The 16,694-nt window shown below is 37.2% G+C and overlaps 1 protein-coding gene across 1 annotated transcript; it reads right to left on the bottom strand.

The window, feature by feature from the left end:
* Positions 1–10,448: 10,448 nt before the first annotated feature.
* LOC114516304 (zinc finger protein 124-like) lies at positions 10,449–14,435 on the bottom strand. The gene is made up of 5 exons (XM_028535739.1): positions 14,186–14,435; positions 13,796–14,071; positions 12,885–13,069; positions 12,030–12,276; positions 10,449–11,524 (listed from the first exon to the last, which is right to left on the bottom strand). The coding sequence occupies exons 1-5, from the start codon at positions 14,253–14,255 to the stop codon at positions 10,557–10,559; spliced, it is 1,746 nt and encodes a 581-aa protein (XP_028391540.1). The 5' UTR covers positions 14,256–14,435; the 3' UTR covers positions 10,449–10,556.
* Positions 14,436–16,694: the final 2,259 nt, after the last annotated feature.

The following is a 16,694-nucleotide window of genomic DNA, read 5'->3' as shown; positions in this document are numbered from 1 at the left end:
CAGTCGCCTAGTTCGAAATCGGAATTGCACGTAAGTAAATTTATTAAAATTTATTTATGTTGTTTCTTACAGAATATTCTGCGTTGATAATGAGTTATGATAGACTTAAATAAATGATGCATTTTAATCAGATTCATGTTTCATAATATAAATATGAACCATGGTTTGGTTCAGGATATTGCAGTGTTTCAAAAATTGATACATAATCATAAAAACTGTGATTTGTCTAAATAGTATGAATGATATATTACTTTTTTATAGACTGCACAAGTATTGGATATGGCAAACAAAGAACTTGAGGTTGCCAGAAGAACTGAGCCATCTGTTTAGGGGACAACACAAGGACATATGATGGATGTCAGAGGTGTTGGAAGAGTTGGCCACCAGATGGATCAACTGACACAAGAAAACATTCTTATACACTATACCTTAGCAGGTGAATTAGCTGACGAAGATTCAGAAATATAAAATATAACATTGCATGGAAAAACATTTTCAACGCAGGCAACCTCACTAATATTAGGATAATTTTCTTGAGGACTGTTCATTTATTGCTTATTAAAAATAGTGTAGATAAAATAAGTTTATTTATGTAGATAGAACTATTCCTACATATGCACATAAGATGGAAACGTTTGAACATTCTAGAAAACATAGTGAACAAAAAAAAACTGCAAGTTATTGAAGAGGATTTATTTGTTAGAATTTGAATGCCCAAGGGTGTATAAAGAAAACAAGATGTTTCCAAACTAATAAAATGTTGTCAAGCACAAGAGTTTATCACAACTATGTTTAATCTAATAGCCAATAAGGTCCCTTCTTTTAAAACACAATGTATATGTGATGTGCAAACATAATTAGCTTAAATAAAGAAATTAAGATATATTGTTAAAAGCACATAACTTTCTGCATGCCCTTGGAAGTTTGAAGCCTTTATATCAATCTTAACACTGCATTGTTTTCTGTCTCAAACTATCAACACCCTTGTTCTACAGCAAACTCTACAATGTCTCCTGTAAACATTTACATTTATTTTCACATGAACAAAGTTGCATTAGGATTTCTTGCTTCATCTAAGAGGTTTGTGGGACATGGAATTGTGCACTACAAATAGCCTGGTGTCAAAATTGATTGTTTAGCATAAATATATTTTCTTTTGTCATGTTTAATGTTTTGGTTCTAACTTCTAATGCTTTTCCTGTTTAGAATAGTATATTTACTCAAGTTTAAATCTGTATAAAATGGTACACAGTTTGTGTCTTTACTGCAAAACTACCTTAATTGTGAACTAGAAAATCAAATTAAAATGCTCCACAATATTAAAATGAAAATAAAGTTCATTTGTTAATGTGTCAGTGTATCAAGTGGAAATTTTTAAGTTTGTTGAACAGCATTCTAATTTTTTGTCTGCTTTTAACACACAAGCATTTAACTAGTGGTGGTGTGGAAGTCCAGCTAGCCATAGTATAGTTGGACTATAATCTTAACTAGTTTACTGATGATTATTTTTTATTTATTAAAAGCAAACTGCAATTATTTAGCATAAAAATTAAAAATTTTATGGCATTAATAAACTGTAAAAGTAAACTTGGGTGCAACAGGGTTATATTTAATATAAAATGCACAGTTTTATATACGGTAATATACCAGTAAACTATGCAATTTCTCTTCAACTATCACACGCTTGGATTCTGCTCATGTTTAGGCCAGATATTGGTCTTTCATTAAATAGTCTAATTTAAGGGCGAAACGACAATAGAAATGATGTTACAGGGCAATTTTAATACTTCTCTCCAGAAAGCATTAGCATATTATTTGTCGCGCAACTTGTATTTCGCGAACACCAATATGGGCAGTAGATGAAAATTTACGGACTTTGCATTTCCCTTCTCAATGCAGACATTACATTCTTCTCTAAATAGGCACTTTCCAGACAAAAAAGCATGCTTTGGATTGAGAATAACTCGTTTGTTAACAAAAAAGCGATATGGTCGAAGCAAGAACATAATAGCGATTTCGAATGAAAGAACGCTACAAGTGGAAGCATGTAATCCGACCAGTGAGCTCCACATATATCTGGAGTAAGAACTTTGGGTGCAAAAAGTGAAGCCAAAGATGGCGGAAATTGAAGCGCTATAGTACGTCAGTTTCAGTCTCCTAACTCGCGCGGCCAAATATTTCTCATTGTTTTTGACCGGGAGTGACGTTCCCGAAACCCTCAGATTTTCGTGTTTTTCATCATTTTGAGACCACAAGAATGGAAAAAATTGACTCATTTTACTGACAATCTGTTTCTCTGCATCTACCCGATGTGGGTGCCGCATTTTCCGACTGTACGTGTGAGTAAATATGCATTTTTCGCCATAAATTCAACTACGCATTTCAGATTTGTTTAATTTTGAGTTATTTTCATGTATTTCCAACTTATGTTTTGAGTTTCTTGTTTCGTTGTTTGTTTCGAAACGCTTTAACACTAGTTTTCCTTTATTTTTTGGCCAGCTTTCCTAGCATAGGGCTCTTTTTAAGGTTCTTTTATACGTGCATTATGAGTCTTGTTTATAAATTTCATAATCATATATTAATATTATTTCAAACTCGTACGTTTTTCAGCATAGTTTTCAGTTCCTATTTTTTTTTTACATGAATGAAAGCCTCATATAGATGAATTAAACTGAGAAAAGTTTTATTTATGTTTTTTTGGGAAGCATATTCTATGGGAAAATGTTGTGATTTGCGAAAAGCCGAAAACATCAACAATCCGCTGCCACTCCTTAGCTTTCTTTGTAAGATATCGCTTATTTATTTGTTAATTAACTTAATTTAATTGAAATATAAAAGTATCTCAATACAAAGCATTAATATTATACTTTTCATTGAAATTCCCCTCATTTTTTACTCAAAAATATGAAAAAATAAAGATAAAAAATACGAATTTAGTTGACCGCGCACACATAGGAAGACTGAAACTGACGTACTATAGCGCCTCAATATCCGCCATCTTTGGCTTCACTTTTTGGCCTCACGGAAGTCTTAAGTTCTTACTCCAGATATATGTGGAGCTCACTGAATCCGACACTCAGCCACACCCCACTGAGCTATATAATAATTCCTGGAGGACCGGCTCCTAATCACTGAGCTATATAATAATTCCTGGAGGACCGGCTCCTGTCAAAAAAGTGAAGCCACTAAGATGGCGGATTTTGAGCTTTGCTGACGCCACTTGGTTCCTTTTGCTCATGGTAGTTACCACTGACATACCGCGATACAAGGTGAAAAACTGTGTCCATCACCCTCCCGATTTTTACGAAAATATTTTCAGCTTTCCGTATATATTTTTTTGTTTTTCATATAAAATGGATAAAAGCGTTTCTCTTTTTCCCTGTTCAACAAATGGAAAGGACACGTAGCTTCGTGCTCTGCGTCTGACGTTGTGAATGGCTTAATTCACTTATCGGTAGAGTGAATTTTCTCATTTTGCCCTTATTTTATAACGTCCAGGTAAGCCGTTTTTCAACTTTTTTTACTATAAACAATTTCGTTTTTGGCCTTCGAGTTTGGACTATAGTATAAACCGATTACCAAAGCCTCTGAGACAATAAATCCATCAAAACGTGTGGTACAAACAGCAAAGATACTATTTTCGCCTTTTGGTGCATTACAGTGCTGTCAATGCAATGTTATATACCTAAATTTTATCATTTTTTCTTAACTTGTGTGGGGAAAAAATTAAATTCCTGGCAGTGTCAATCTTTTGAGTTTGGTCTATGTTGTTTTCATGATAGCAAACATCAATGTTAATAGGTAAACTATTCCCCCAGTGAGTCTACTATAGTCACTCTTCTATTGATCCCACCCAACATCAATTAACATGATCTGAGGGTGCTGATACAAAATAATAAGTTGCTGTAAACAGTGTAAAATTCCAACCTCTGATAGTGAGCCCTGTTAAAGCCTAGTTAATATATTATCTTTTCTACCTTGTCAAATCCAAAGTGAAATGATCAATTATCACAGCTCTTAATTTATTTTTGCACCTTGTGAATAAATCTTGATCATATCTCCATTTTTATTTTTCAGGATGAAGTTCATGCATTTTATGACTGTGCATTGTTATTCTTCATTTTCATGTTATCTGATTTTGTTGTTGGCTGGTGTTTTTATACCATTTGTCATATTTATTAATTAATGAAATAAATATAAACATGCATTGACTGAGCAGTGTGTCTTCAATCTGCAGCAACTTTTGTAATTTTCTGTTTATGGTATCAACCTCCAAAGGGGTTATATTCATTAGGCTAATCAGTGGAGCCTATGGAGGGATAAATGTTATTATTTACTATGACCAAGGGTCCAGGGATGCAATTAGAGAATGCTGAAAACTTTTAAAGCCTATTAATGTTTATTAAGGTACAAGTTGATGACTTGAATGAAAAGTATATTATGCAAATATGATTCTTGGTTGAAACTATATTGCTGCACTTAGTATTAGTCAGCTGCCCAGCATTTTGCCTGAGCTTTGGCCTCTGTTTCTTTGGATTTTGTATTGTGCATAGATATAAAGTCTTGAAGACAACATCACATACTGAATACTGATTACATACTTCCTGCAATTCATCAGTTCAGGGTTTAGAAAAGTCAAACTGTTGCCCATAAATTCCTAGTTGTCTTCAAAATATGCGAGGATAGTGCCAAAACATTCAAACATTTGTAAACTTTCATATTGGAATGTATAAATAACAAAAATATTATTACGAAAATAAAATAATAAACCTGTCAGTTCGTGTCAGTATTAAAATCTTTAGTTTGTCCACATTTTTCGATATTTTAATATATATTTGTTCCTGCACTGGCAAAAACAGCGTGTATGACTTGTATTCATCTTAAAATAAAACTTTATTGTATGTCAGTGCGAAAAATATCAAAAAACAACCAAAAAACATTTCAAAAAAAAAAACATTTTACGGCAAAAAAAATTATAAAAACCAGGGGGGAGAACTGGTATTTAAAAAAACCAGGGGGGAGAATACTGCTGTAGCGGGCTCATAATTGAGCCTGGTCAGTGGTAAATACCATGGTCAAAAGGAACCAAGTGGCGTCAGCAGAGCTTCTGCGCACTGCGCAGAAGGCGAAATCCGCCATATTGGTGGCTTCAAAAAGATGGCGGCGAAGTTACCGAAAAATGACGAGCCGGTCCTCCAGGAATTATTATATAGCTCAGTGCTCCTAATGTTTTTTTCTCAAAAAGTGAAGCAAAAAACATGGCGGACTTCGCCCTTCTGCGCAACCGCAGAAGCTCTGCTGACGCCACTTGGTTCCTTTTGGCAATGGTAGTTACCACTGACCAGGCTCAATTATGAGCCCGCTACAGCAGTATTCTCCCCCCTGGTTTTTGTAAATAACAATTCTCCCCCCTGGTTTTTATATTTTTTTTACCGTCAAATCTTTTTTGTTTTGAAATGTTTTTTGGTTGTTTTTTTGATATTTTTCGCACTGACATACAATAAAGTTTTATTTTAAGATGAATACAAGTCATACACGCTGTTTTTGCCAATGCGGGAACAAATATATATTAAAATATCGAAAAATGTGGACAAACTAAAGATTTTAATACTGACACGAACTGACAGGTTTATTATTTTATTTTCGTAATAATATTTTTGTTATTTATACATTTCAATATGAACGTTTACAAATGTTTGAATGTTTTGGCACTATCCTCGCATATTTTGAAGACAACTAGGAATTTATGGGCAACAATTTGACTTTTCTAAACCCTGAACTGATGAATTGCGCAGGAAGTATGTAATACAGTATTCAGTATGTGATGCTGTCTTCAAGACTTTATATCTATGCACAATCCAAAATCCAAAGAAACAGAGGCCATAGCTCAGGCAAAATGCTGGGCAGCTGACGAATACTAAGTGCAGGAATATAGTTTCAACCAAGAATCATATTTGCATAATATACTTTTCATTAAAGTCATCAACTTGTACCTTAATAAACCTGTTTTCAGCATTCTCAAATTGCATCCCTGGACCTCTGGTCATAGTAAAGAATAACATTTTAATATCCCTCCATAGGCTCCACTGATTAGCCTAATGAATATAACCCCTTCGGAGTTTGATACCATAAACAGAAAATTACAAAAGTTGCTGCAGATTGAAGACACACTGCTCAATGCATGTTTATATTTATTTCATTAATTAATAAATATCACAAATGGTATAAAAACACCAGCCAACAACAAAATCAGATAACATGGAAATGAAGAATAACAATGCACAGTCATAAAATGCATGAACTTCATCCTGAAAAATAAAAATGGAGATATGATCAAGATTTATTCCCAAGGTGCAAGAAGCTAAAAAATAAATTAAAAGCTGTGATAATTGATCATTTCACTTTGGATTTGACAAGGTAAACAAGATAATGTATTAACTAGGCTTTAACAGGGCTCACTATCAGAGGTTGGAATTTTACACTGTTTACAGCATCTTATTATTTTGTATTAGCACCCTCAGATCATGTTAATTGATGCTGGGTGGGACAATAGAAAGTGACTATAGTAGACTCACTGGGGGAATGGTTTACCTATTAGCATTGATGTTTGCTATCATGAAAACAACATAGACCAAACTCAAAAGATTGACACTGCCAGGAATATAATTTTTTTCCCACACAAGTTAAGAAAAAATGATAAAATTTGGGTATATAACATTGCATTGACTGTTTGTACCACACGTTTTGATGGATTTATTGTCTCAGAGGCTTTGGTAATCAGTTTATACTAATAGTCCAACTCGAAAGGCCAAAAACGAAATTGTTTATAGTAAAAAAAGTTGAAAAACGGCTTACCTGGATGTTATAAAATAAGAGCAAAATGAGAAAATTCGCTCTACCGATAAGTGAATTAAGCCATTCACAACGTCAGACGCAGAGCACGAAGCTACGTGTCCTTTCCATTTGTTGAACAGGGAAAAAGAGAAATACTTTTATCCATTTTATATGAAAAACAAAAAATACATACGGAAAGCTGAAAATATTTTCATAAAATCCAGGAGGGAGACGGACTCAATTTCTCACTTTGTATCGCGGTATGTCAGTGGTAACTACCATGAGCAAAAGGAACCAAGTGGCGTCACCAAACGCCGAAATCCGCCATGTTTTTTGCTTCACTTTCTGGTCAAGAACAGTGAACTGAAATAAAACTGGAACGCTCACTCTGCCGGAAGTTTGAAGCCAAGATGGCGGATCATGATGCCTTTCTTGTAGGTATGATCCAGGCCTCCACGCGGAAATTTTGTCGGGAATTCTGATTTTTCCTTTGAAGTTTCCGCGCCAGAGGCCTGGATCATACCTACAAGAAAGGCATCATGATCCGCCATCTTGGCTTCACTCATCAATGAGGGAAAGTCATAGAGTGAGCGTTCCAGTTTTATTTGAGTTCACTGGTCAAGAACCGGTCCTCCAGGAATTATTATATAGCTCAGTGGCCACACCCCCTCTGGCGATAGAATTTTAATTGCTCACGTGACCAGCCCCAACCAGGGTCTTTTCCACTGAGCTATATAATAATTCCTGGAGGACCGGCTCGCCACCAAAAAGTGTAACGAAAAAGATGGCGGATTTTCAGCTTTGCTGACGCCACATGGTCCCCTTTGCCCATGGTAATTACCACTGACATACCGCGATACAAAGTCAAAAACGTGTCCATCACCCTCCCGATTTTTATGAAAATATTTTTGGTTTTCGGTATTGTTTTCGGCATATATTTTCTCCGCGTTTCATCTAAAAAGACTCTTTTTCCCTGTTCAACAAGTTAAATGGAGAAGTGATTTTTCGCTCTACATATGATGCTGTGAATGGCCTAATTCACCTATCGGGATATCAATTTTTACCTCAGGTAAGCCGGTTTTCACAACATTTTCGTTTTTCGCCTTTGGTATAGACAACTACCAAAGCGTCTGTTGCAGTTTATTTCTTTTGAAATTAATGTTAAAAACGGCAAATATGCTGCAGAGTGCAGCCTTTTTGATCAATGGTACATGACTTAGTTACGCTATGAAAAACTATACTTTATGAAAAAGGATCAATAACTGATCTTTTGAGTTTTGGCTATGTCTTGCCAGTTTTGGCTTTTGAATAGAACTCTTATGGCATTTGCACTGGAGCTTTCACTCATATTTAATGCCAACTCATGAGTATTTTCAGCCAAACAATTAAGATGAATCAATATTCAATCCTCCCAGTGAATCTATTAGTCTCTCTATTGATCCTTTAGATGAATTTAAAACATTAAACATGATGACTGTGTGAGTGCTGATACAAAATATTTTACTGTCAGATTTCAACAGTGGTTGTTAAAAGTCTAGTATGTTATCTTGTTTGCCTTGTCAAATGCAAAGTCAATAATCATGGCTTAATAGACTTCTTGGCATCTTGCACCTTGTTGATCAAGCTACAAGCTTGATTGTTAATCAGTTTGCAATGGTTTTTATTCCCCTCTGGCTCTGTCCTCTGGGTGTACTTTATTGAGTACAGTTAAACTTGGTCTGATCTCTCTTTTTTAGGATGAAGATGCTATTGAATTTGGGGATGGCTTTTTTGCAAATTACTGGAACATTAAACTGTTAATTTTACCATGTTGACTTTGTTAGTCATAGTTAAGATAGTTATTTAAATGGAAAATAAATTTATACAGACATGCATTGACTGAGCAGTTTGTTTTCAATTTGCAGCAACTTCTGGACAGTTTTACCCTCCCCACCATTCAAAGGAATATTATCATGGGGCTAATCAGGAATTGAAGGTTAATAGATTATAGACTAATGGAGGAATGAATAGGCTCAGTTGCATTTTCATGAATTCATGAGACATTTGTTGAATAGCACAACTAGTACCATATTCTTCTTGGTAGTTGGTACTATAATAAAATTTTTGTTATTTACCATAGCCTTTCCTTGCATTATCTGGAATATGATTATGATTGGAAAATGCATTACTTGGGATACAGTAAGATAGGGGTAACTTAGGCTAGCTATAATGACCTGAATGAAAATATCCTATGCAAATGACTTGAAGTACTATTACTATATAATCAGCTGCCCAGCATCTTGCATGAGGTTTGGCCTTTTTTTCCTTGAGTTATGGGCTGATATGCATAAGCATGATGTTCTAAGGAAAACATCACATAACAACATATTTTCTGCCGGTAACCTTTAGTCGGCGATTGATATCCGAAAGATAATCCAAATTTCTGACAAGACTCGAAAAATATTCAAGTATTTTCAAAAATTTTATACAGAAATGTATGAATAATGAAAATAAATAAATAAATAAAATAACCTGTCAGCTAATCGTATATAAAAATCCTTCGTCCACAATTTTTTTTTACGTTTTAATATTAATATTTTCTCTGGCATTCGCAAAACAGCGTCCACGATTGTATAGAACTGAAATAAACGCCTTATTGCAACGCTTTGTAGCACAAAAATAAATCGAAAAATACAAAACAGCAAGGTTTCCAATTCATGTTTCACGGCAAAAAAAATATTCATAAAAAACCAGGGGGGAAATACTGTTGTTTAGATAAACCAGGGGGGAGCATCTCTCGTAGCGGGCTCAGATTTGAGCCTGGTCAGTGGTAATTACCCTGGGCAAAGGGGACCATATGGCGTCAGCAAAACTTCTGCGCAGTGCGCAGAAGGCAAAATCCGCCATGTTTTTTTGTGCAAAAAGATGGCGGCGAAGTTACCGAAAAATGACGAACCGGTCCTCCAGGAATTATTATATAGCTCAGTGGTCTTTTCTCCCCACGAGTAGAGTAAAGACCCTGGAGGTTGGCAAGACATGCACTTGCACATGCACACACCGCAATACGTCATGTCATTCGCACTATAAACTATAGACGTTTATTTACCACCACCCGAAGAGAAACAACTTTTAAAGAAACCAACCTTCAAAAATTTAAATGTTGGAAAAGAACTAAATTAAGTGTAACTTCCGTTCTGTACTGTAGCGTTCGTTGTAACTCCCAACGGCTTCGCAAATTTTTGCCTCAAAACACGCTCCTCGAAGACTTCTTAGGCGAATCCGTTCCGTTCCTAGTAAAGAGAAGTGTATTGGATCCTTCGTTGAAGGAAAATCAGTCTGGGATTTTACAAGGTCTGACTCCCCACAACCAGCCGAAGGTTACGGCTTCGTTTACCAGGTGCCAGATTTGGCCGTCGCAACATCTAAGGCTAAAGCAACGGTTAGCAGGAAATGCGCCGTTGCTGTTGGCTGTTCTATGGCTGTTCCGACAGCAATATTCGGTATCGCGTTAACCCAGGCTTCAATCTAAGATCTAAGTAAGACAACAGCCCTCAGTTTTGGTAAATGGGAAGTAACAGCAACCCTTCAATGTGAAATGCAGGTAAAATCACATATTAGAGATAAACAATTGAAATAAATGCAAAAAAAATTATTTTTCATTATTAAATTAATCATTAATTGTATTCAGAGGTGTCCGTAATCATAATCTTGGATCTGGTTCAACTGTGAGAGTGTGCGCACGATCACCGTACAAAATCATCTCCCGTTTTTACATCTCCTTGTTTGTTTACAGCGTCTTCTCTTTTACCGCGAATCTTTCTTCCTTTTGCTGATGGTGGCAACGGCTTATCGGGATGAGCCTTCCTTATATGTTTCAATCTCGCGCCCGGCTGAGTGAATGTCTTACTGCAATAATCACAGGAGTACGGCCGGACACCGGTGTGAGTTCTAACGTGACAGACCAACGTGAACTCCACGGTGAACGCTTTCCCGCAAATGTGACATTGATACGGTCGTATACCGCTGTGTATGCGGCTGTGGCGCTTCAGGTCGTTGGTTTGGGTGAAGGCTTTGCCGCACACCGTACAGGTGTAAGGGCGGGTCCCCGAATGAATGAGCTCGTGGCGAAGAAGGGTGTTCCGATGCGTGAATTCCTTGTTACACGTGGAACATTTGTACGCCTTTTCAGCATTGTGCGTCTTCAAGTGGGACAGCAATGGAGACTGCAGGGAAAACGCTCGGCCGCATACATCGCACTTGTACGGCTTGATGCCCGTGTGCGTACGGCTGTGCGCCTGCAGGCTGCCTTGCTGCGAAAACGATTTTCCACACAGGTGACATTTGTATGGCTTGAGGCCGGAGTGGACGAGGCTGTGACGCTGAAGGTGCTTGGCCAGCGAGAACGCCTTGCCGCACGTCTCGCACACGTGATCTTTCTTTCCGGTATGTATCAACATGTGGCACTGGAGAGTGTAGTTACGAATGAATCGTTTGCCGCACGTTGAACACTGGAATTTCTTCATCTTCTCGTTCTCGCGAACCACCACCTCGTCCGGGATGTCGACTTTGAACGGGTCCTCGTGGTCCGTCGGCTGTGGAACGAAGATGCTTCGCTGCTTTCCGTTGTTGCATTTGTACTTCAAATGGCCGATCAGACTCGATGCTTCAGAGTACGTCTTGTTGCAATTTCGACACTGGAATGTTTCTGATTCTATATTGATGAGAACAAATGAGATATTTCCGTTAGCTGACAATTGCGCAGAACACAAACCAGCGGATCCATATCGATTCACCGCAGAAATATTTTCTCTCTAAATTTTGACGCAAAGGCTAAATCATCTTCACTTCAGGGTCGGTTATTCAAAAGCCGGTTAACTTTACCCAGGGTTAACGCAAATTTTTTCATTAATTTTTTTCATCGCTTGTTTACAAAAGTTGAATATTTTTTCCATCAGTATTTTCTGGTTCAATAGAAATCATATTTTGTAAAGTTTTAACACAAGCGGCGGTGCACATGCACGGAAACTAGGGAAACCCAGGGTTAGCGCTAACCTTGAACAACTGACTCTAGGTGATAGCTATTTATCCAAAAAAAATACGGCAATAAGTTAAGAGAAAGAGTGTGCATGATGAGGTTTACAAACATTTTTTTAAAGATATTTCCTATGAATTTATCGTTCTTGAAACTTGCAATGCATTAATGCCATGGAACTTACTATCTGCATCTCTTTTCTGAATACCCGTTCCTTGGTTCTTCGCTTGTTTCTGCCAATGATGCAAAAGCAGCTCTTCATTGGGAAAGATATCTCGTGTCACCATGTAGTATATATTGTTTTCATATTGTACCGGTCGAACGTTTTGTTCATTAACTTTTCTCCCAAAATTTACAAATCGTAACCAATTCGATTGAGAAGCATCACTTCCATCAACTAGATGGACTAATTTGCCAAAGTCATCCTTTACCTGAAAGAGGATGCAATTCTAGGGTTTCTGCAATCTCTTTGAACATGGCTCTACATAGAGAAACCACTTTAGAAATATCCCTGGCATAAAATTAAAAAAACGTTGTGCAATTCAAACATGAAGTTATAAAATCATATTTCCAGGCACAGGCGAAGTCCTAGGGCTATACAAATTTGAGAATGCAAAATATGTTCCTTTCGGTCTCATCCACCCTCTCTCTTAAGGCTCCATCCTCTTAACCTCCTCAAAACAAAGAACCTATGAGGTTCCTTAAATATTGAGACTGAGGTGAGGGGTATGTGTAACAATTAACAATTAAAAATCAGGGGAGTTATAAACAAATACATGATAGGGAATGAGTGTAAACCCACTAAGGTTGCTCACATGCCAGATACAGAGTTTTTGGATTACCTATTGAACAGACATAAGATGTCAGATAGGATGGTATTGAAGGTGGTAAAAATACCCCCACACTATATCAATTTCCTTAGGAATTAAAGACCAGCCACTATGATAAAATTTAATTTTGCAATTATTTCCATGTGATGTTTTTATACAATATTGCTAAGTAAGTTATTAATATGCCTTGTTTAGAATGAAAAGCTCACCTCCCATACGTAATGTGACTGTTTATAGTTTTTTGCATCCTTCGCATCAATGATTTTGCCAAGATATGGACCAAAGAATTCATGTTTTGGTATTTCACAATTAGCAAACACACCATGACCAGCATTAGGTATAGTGGAGTTTTTAATGAGCAATCCTGGTGGGACAAGAACATCAGCTTTGCTAACTAGTGAAAGAAATGCAGGAATCATGATTACAATACATTGTATATAATTTCTACATGCACCTAATCTTTGACTGAAATTATGTACTTGAGAATAAATATTTGAGAATAAACATTAATTGGCACAGTACGGTGTAATAAATATAGCTCAGTTGCCATATTTTTTGTCTATAATGATAAACCCTGAGTCACCTTTCCACTATTCTCCCTGTGAATTGCTCAAAATGATTGGGGAAAACCCAGAGGCATTTAAGGTAGGTTAACTATTACCTCAAAATGAAAACCGGTCAAAACCCATTAAGAAACTATGCAGCAAGACCTTTCAGCTTAATGTTTCATTGTATGAGATGCACACTTTTATCAGTTTTATGAGCTGATTGCACTGAGTTGGAATATGTCATCATACAAAAAGAAAACTAAAGAGTACAAAATTTTAGAATTTTGATATTCATTGTCCTTTGCCCTAATGGGTAGGTTGGCCTGCACAAAGGTACAAAGGGCACCTTAGTACTGATTGGTAGACAGGTTCTGGCAAGGTAACAAGTGCTACAAACACGTTCATATTTGTGGTCTGTTTAATAAACTTTACGGAAATTAGGCAACCAAAAGTGAAGAAATATGTTTTGTGGGAAATTTAGGGAATTCATAAATTTCATGGAGACTGCACTGATCTCTAACCCCCCATAGATATAGCTAATCATTTTGCATACGACACGTATTTTCACATACGTCTTTCAATGTCATTCTTTGAGAGATCATCGCCATAAATATACTTCAATTCAATTGCCTTTCTCGCCGTCCTGATTCCCACAGCCAATGGGCCACTGGCAGACTGGGAATGGGCAGGAATAGAGCTTGCATTTAGCCTCTTTTTGTCCTCGGCTGTAGTAAGAAGGTCGCCCTCGCTCAAGTAGCATTCCAAATCACTTTCCTCGGAGAAGTCTGCTTGTATTCCGACTTCAGAGGTGGAAATCCATGTGCCACGATCTCGGATTCCTTCGGGTTCTAATAGGTTGGAGTATAAGTATAGATACATTTGATACATTATTTAAAATTGCAACACAACTTACACAAGTGTCACAGACTTCACTCTTCAGTATCTCCGAGTATATGGCTTACCTCGCTCAGCAAAGGTCGATTGTATACGATCTATACCGACTTCGACTGCGGAGTTCTCCATGCCTTTCATCTGCGAAATTGCTCACTATTTAGCCTATTATTACGACCACAATCTCTCGCCTTCCGTATCATAAATGTACTTTCAGCTGCTCGAGAAATGCTGTTTGGAACGTGCACCTCGTGCTTGCCTCAATGGACACGTGATCAGTATTGGAAATTGTACATATATTAACATATTAATTTGATACACTTCGTTTACGATGACGTCACATCTAGACCAGTATAATCGATAGAAAGGAAACAAGGAATCATCAAGCCATGCTAACATATGCAATGTAGACTATGTAGTATATACATTTTCGAACCTCGTCTCTTTCTAAATTCATATTTTTGTGACTGTATATGGTCCTGTGCTTTACTTAATTGCTTTACTTGCCCCGCTAGCAATCGTAGCCTGCAATTGGTGACTGGTCCTTGGTGCCGGTTAGTTATTATCTTTCTCAGGTAGTTCATACACAAACCTCGACAACTTATTGTAGAATACTGTCTACACTGGACCACCACTTTTGACTGAGATATCTTTTTCAGGTAGTTCAGACACAATTGTGTCCCACAACAGCTTATGGCAGAATACTACCTACACTGGACCACCACGTTTGAGATGTCTTTCTCAGGTAGTTCAGACACAAACCACGACAGCTAATTGTAGAATACTACCTACACTGGACAAACAAGTTCAGTAAGTTATCTTTTCACTTTTTCAGTGCTAATAATAAAGAGAACTATAACTCTATGATCACGTAGATTCCCGCTGGGCGAAGAGAAGAAAGAAAATAAACGGCGCGTAAAATTCGTCGAGACAGTCGAGTGTGTGCAAATGAGCGCCCGCATGCTGGGTTAAAGTTTCCGCTATTTATGACTAACTTCCCGCTCTACCCGGGCGGGCGGGTGCATAGTGTGCAGGCCATCTTTGCGCAAGGCATGTGACTTCTCACGTGAAGTCGGAATATTCAATAAAACTTTAATGCATCTTATCGGTTATTCAAGAGCATCTGTCAGAAATCGAAAAACATTTCCCCTTTTGGGGCTAAATGCAGCATTCGCATGAGCATTTACCCATATACTGATACTTGACATGCATGCTGATCTCAATATAACCATCTCAATACTAAGAGCCTTTGTTTCCCGAAGAGTTTTCTTGGTGATAAAGTGCTGTAGTGCAGGGTATTCCTGCAGTTCATCCCGTTGAATGCTTGAAGTGGGCCTTCAATTAATCTCAAAACACAACATATTCTCAGTGCCATTACACCAAATTACTTCCTATCTTAACGGCCTAACTCAAGGCTTAAAAAACGCTGTTATACAATGAATCTTTACATACAATGGTACTTGCTCAGCTACGGTTTTCCTCAACGCAATTCCGTTCGCCGACAAACACTGACAAGTTTTTTTTGCCCCGATTTAATTTCCTATTTTATGACGAGACAATTTGAGTGGATAATCCGTCAGGCGCCGAGGATGACACGAAGTACAAACAGGAGAGTCGAGAAGACCTCAATAACGTATCTGTCATCACAATAAGTCCCCCGCCCGGCCGGAGACCAAAACCTGCCAATCCAGTGTAGCTACGTCAATGAATATAAACCTATCAAAGGAGATCTAGAAATCCATGTCTACTGCGTTAATTATCTTTACAAACTACTTCAAAGCTAATAATCTTATGGTTTGTTGATTTTCTTGGCCAAAATAGCCTATGCTTAATTTCAGCCTTGGATCCAGCCATCTCCACACCAAACGTTTTTCAGCTCTGAACCTACGTATTGGTTGGTTTTCCAACCTCTGCCTTCATACTTCATCATTTTTCAAAATAAAATCATTGATTCTAGTCAATAATATAATTGCCAGTTTCCCAACAATCTTTTGCTGGTCTAATTGAAGATTATTATAGCACAGATTATGCGCAGTATAGTACCCAGTGCCTGACGTCCATGCATAAATCATTTGTGAAAATCAAGAGATCACAAAGTGATCGTTTGTACTTCCTTTTAAAAGTCTATCAATATACCGATAGATTCTGTTTGATTTAGATTTCTTATATAAGTAAGTATGTGTCGTATATTGGACCAATATACAAGTCACATTGTCACAAGGCATGCATCAGCATTACCTCGTTCTCACGGGAATCAAAACGACTAAGCTAGATGCATCATCGGTTCATATCACTTCAATTTATATGACTAAGGATCTTGTTATATTCACTGGAGTCATCAGAGAACGGAAGATTTTACAGTATGAAAAATTTTCCATGCATGCACACAAGGATCAATAATGAGCAAATCCTAAATTCACTAATTTAAACTTTTTAGACTAAGGATTACGGTTAGATTTAGGATTAGGGTTAACCCTGATGAACTATAAACCTAAGGCCCAATCCTGACCACAATCCTAACCTAATCTAAAGGATTAAATAAGGCATATTAAACATTGAATTATTACCGAAATAAGTCCG

Source organism: Dendronephthya gigantea, unplaced genomic scaffold (genome assembly GCF_004324835.1).
Source record: "Dendronephthya gigantea isolate DGI-Jeju-01 unplaced genomic scaffold, DenGig_1.0 000000F, whole genome shotgun sequence".
Lineage (NCBI taxonomy): Eukaryota > Metazoa > Cnidaria > Anthozoa > Malacalcyonacea > Nephtheidae > Dendronephthya > Dendronephthya gigantea.
The sequence above is the reverse complement of the archived record's forward strand: the minus strand, read 5'-3'. Positions and strand labels throughout refer to the sequence as shown.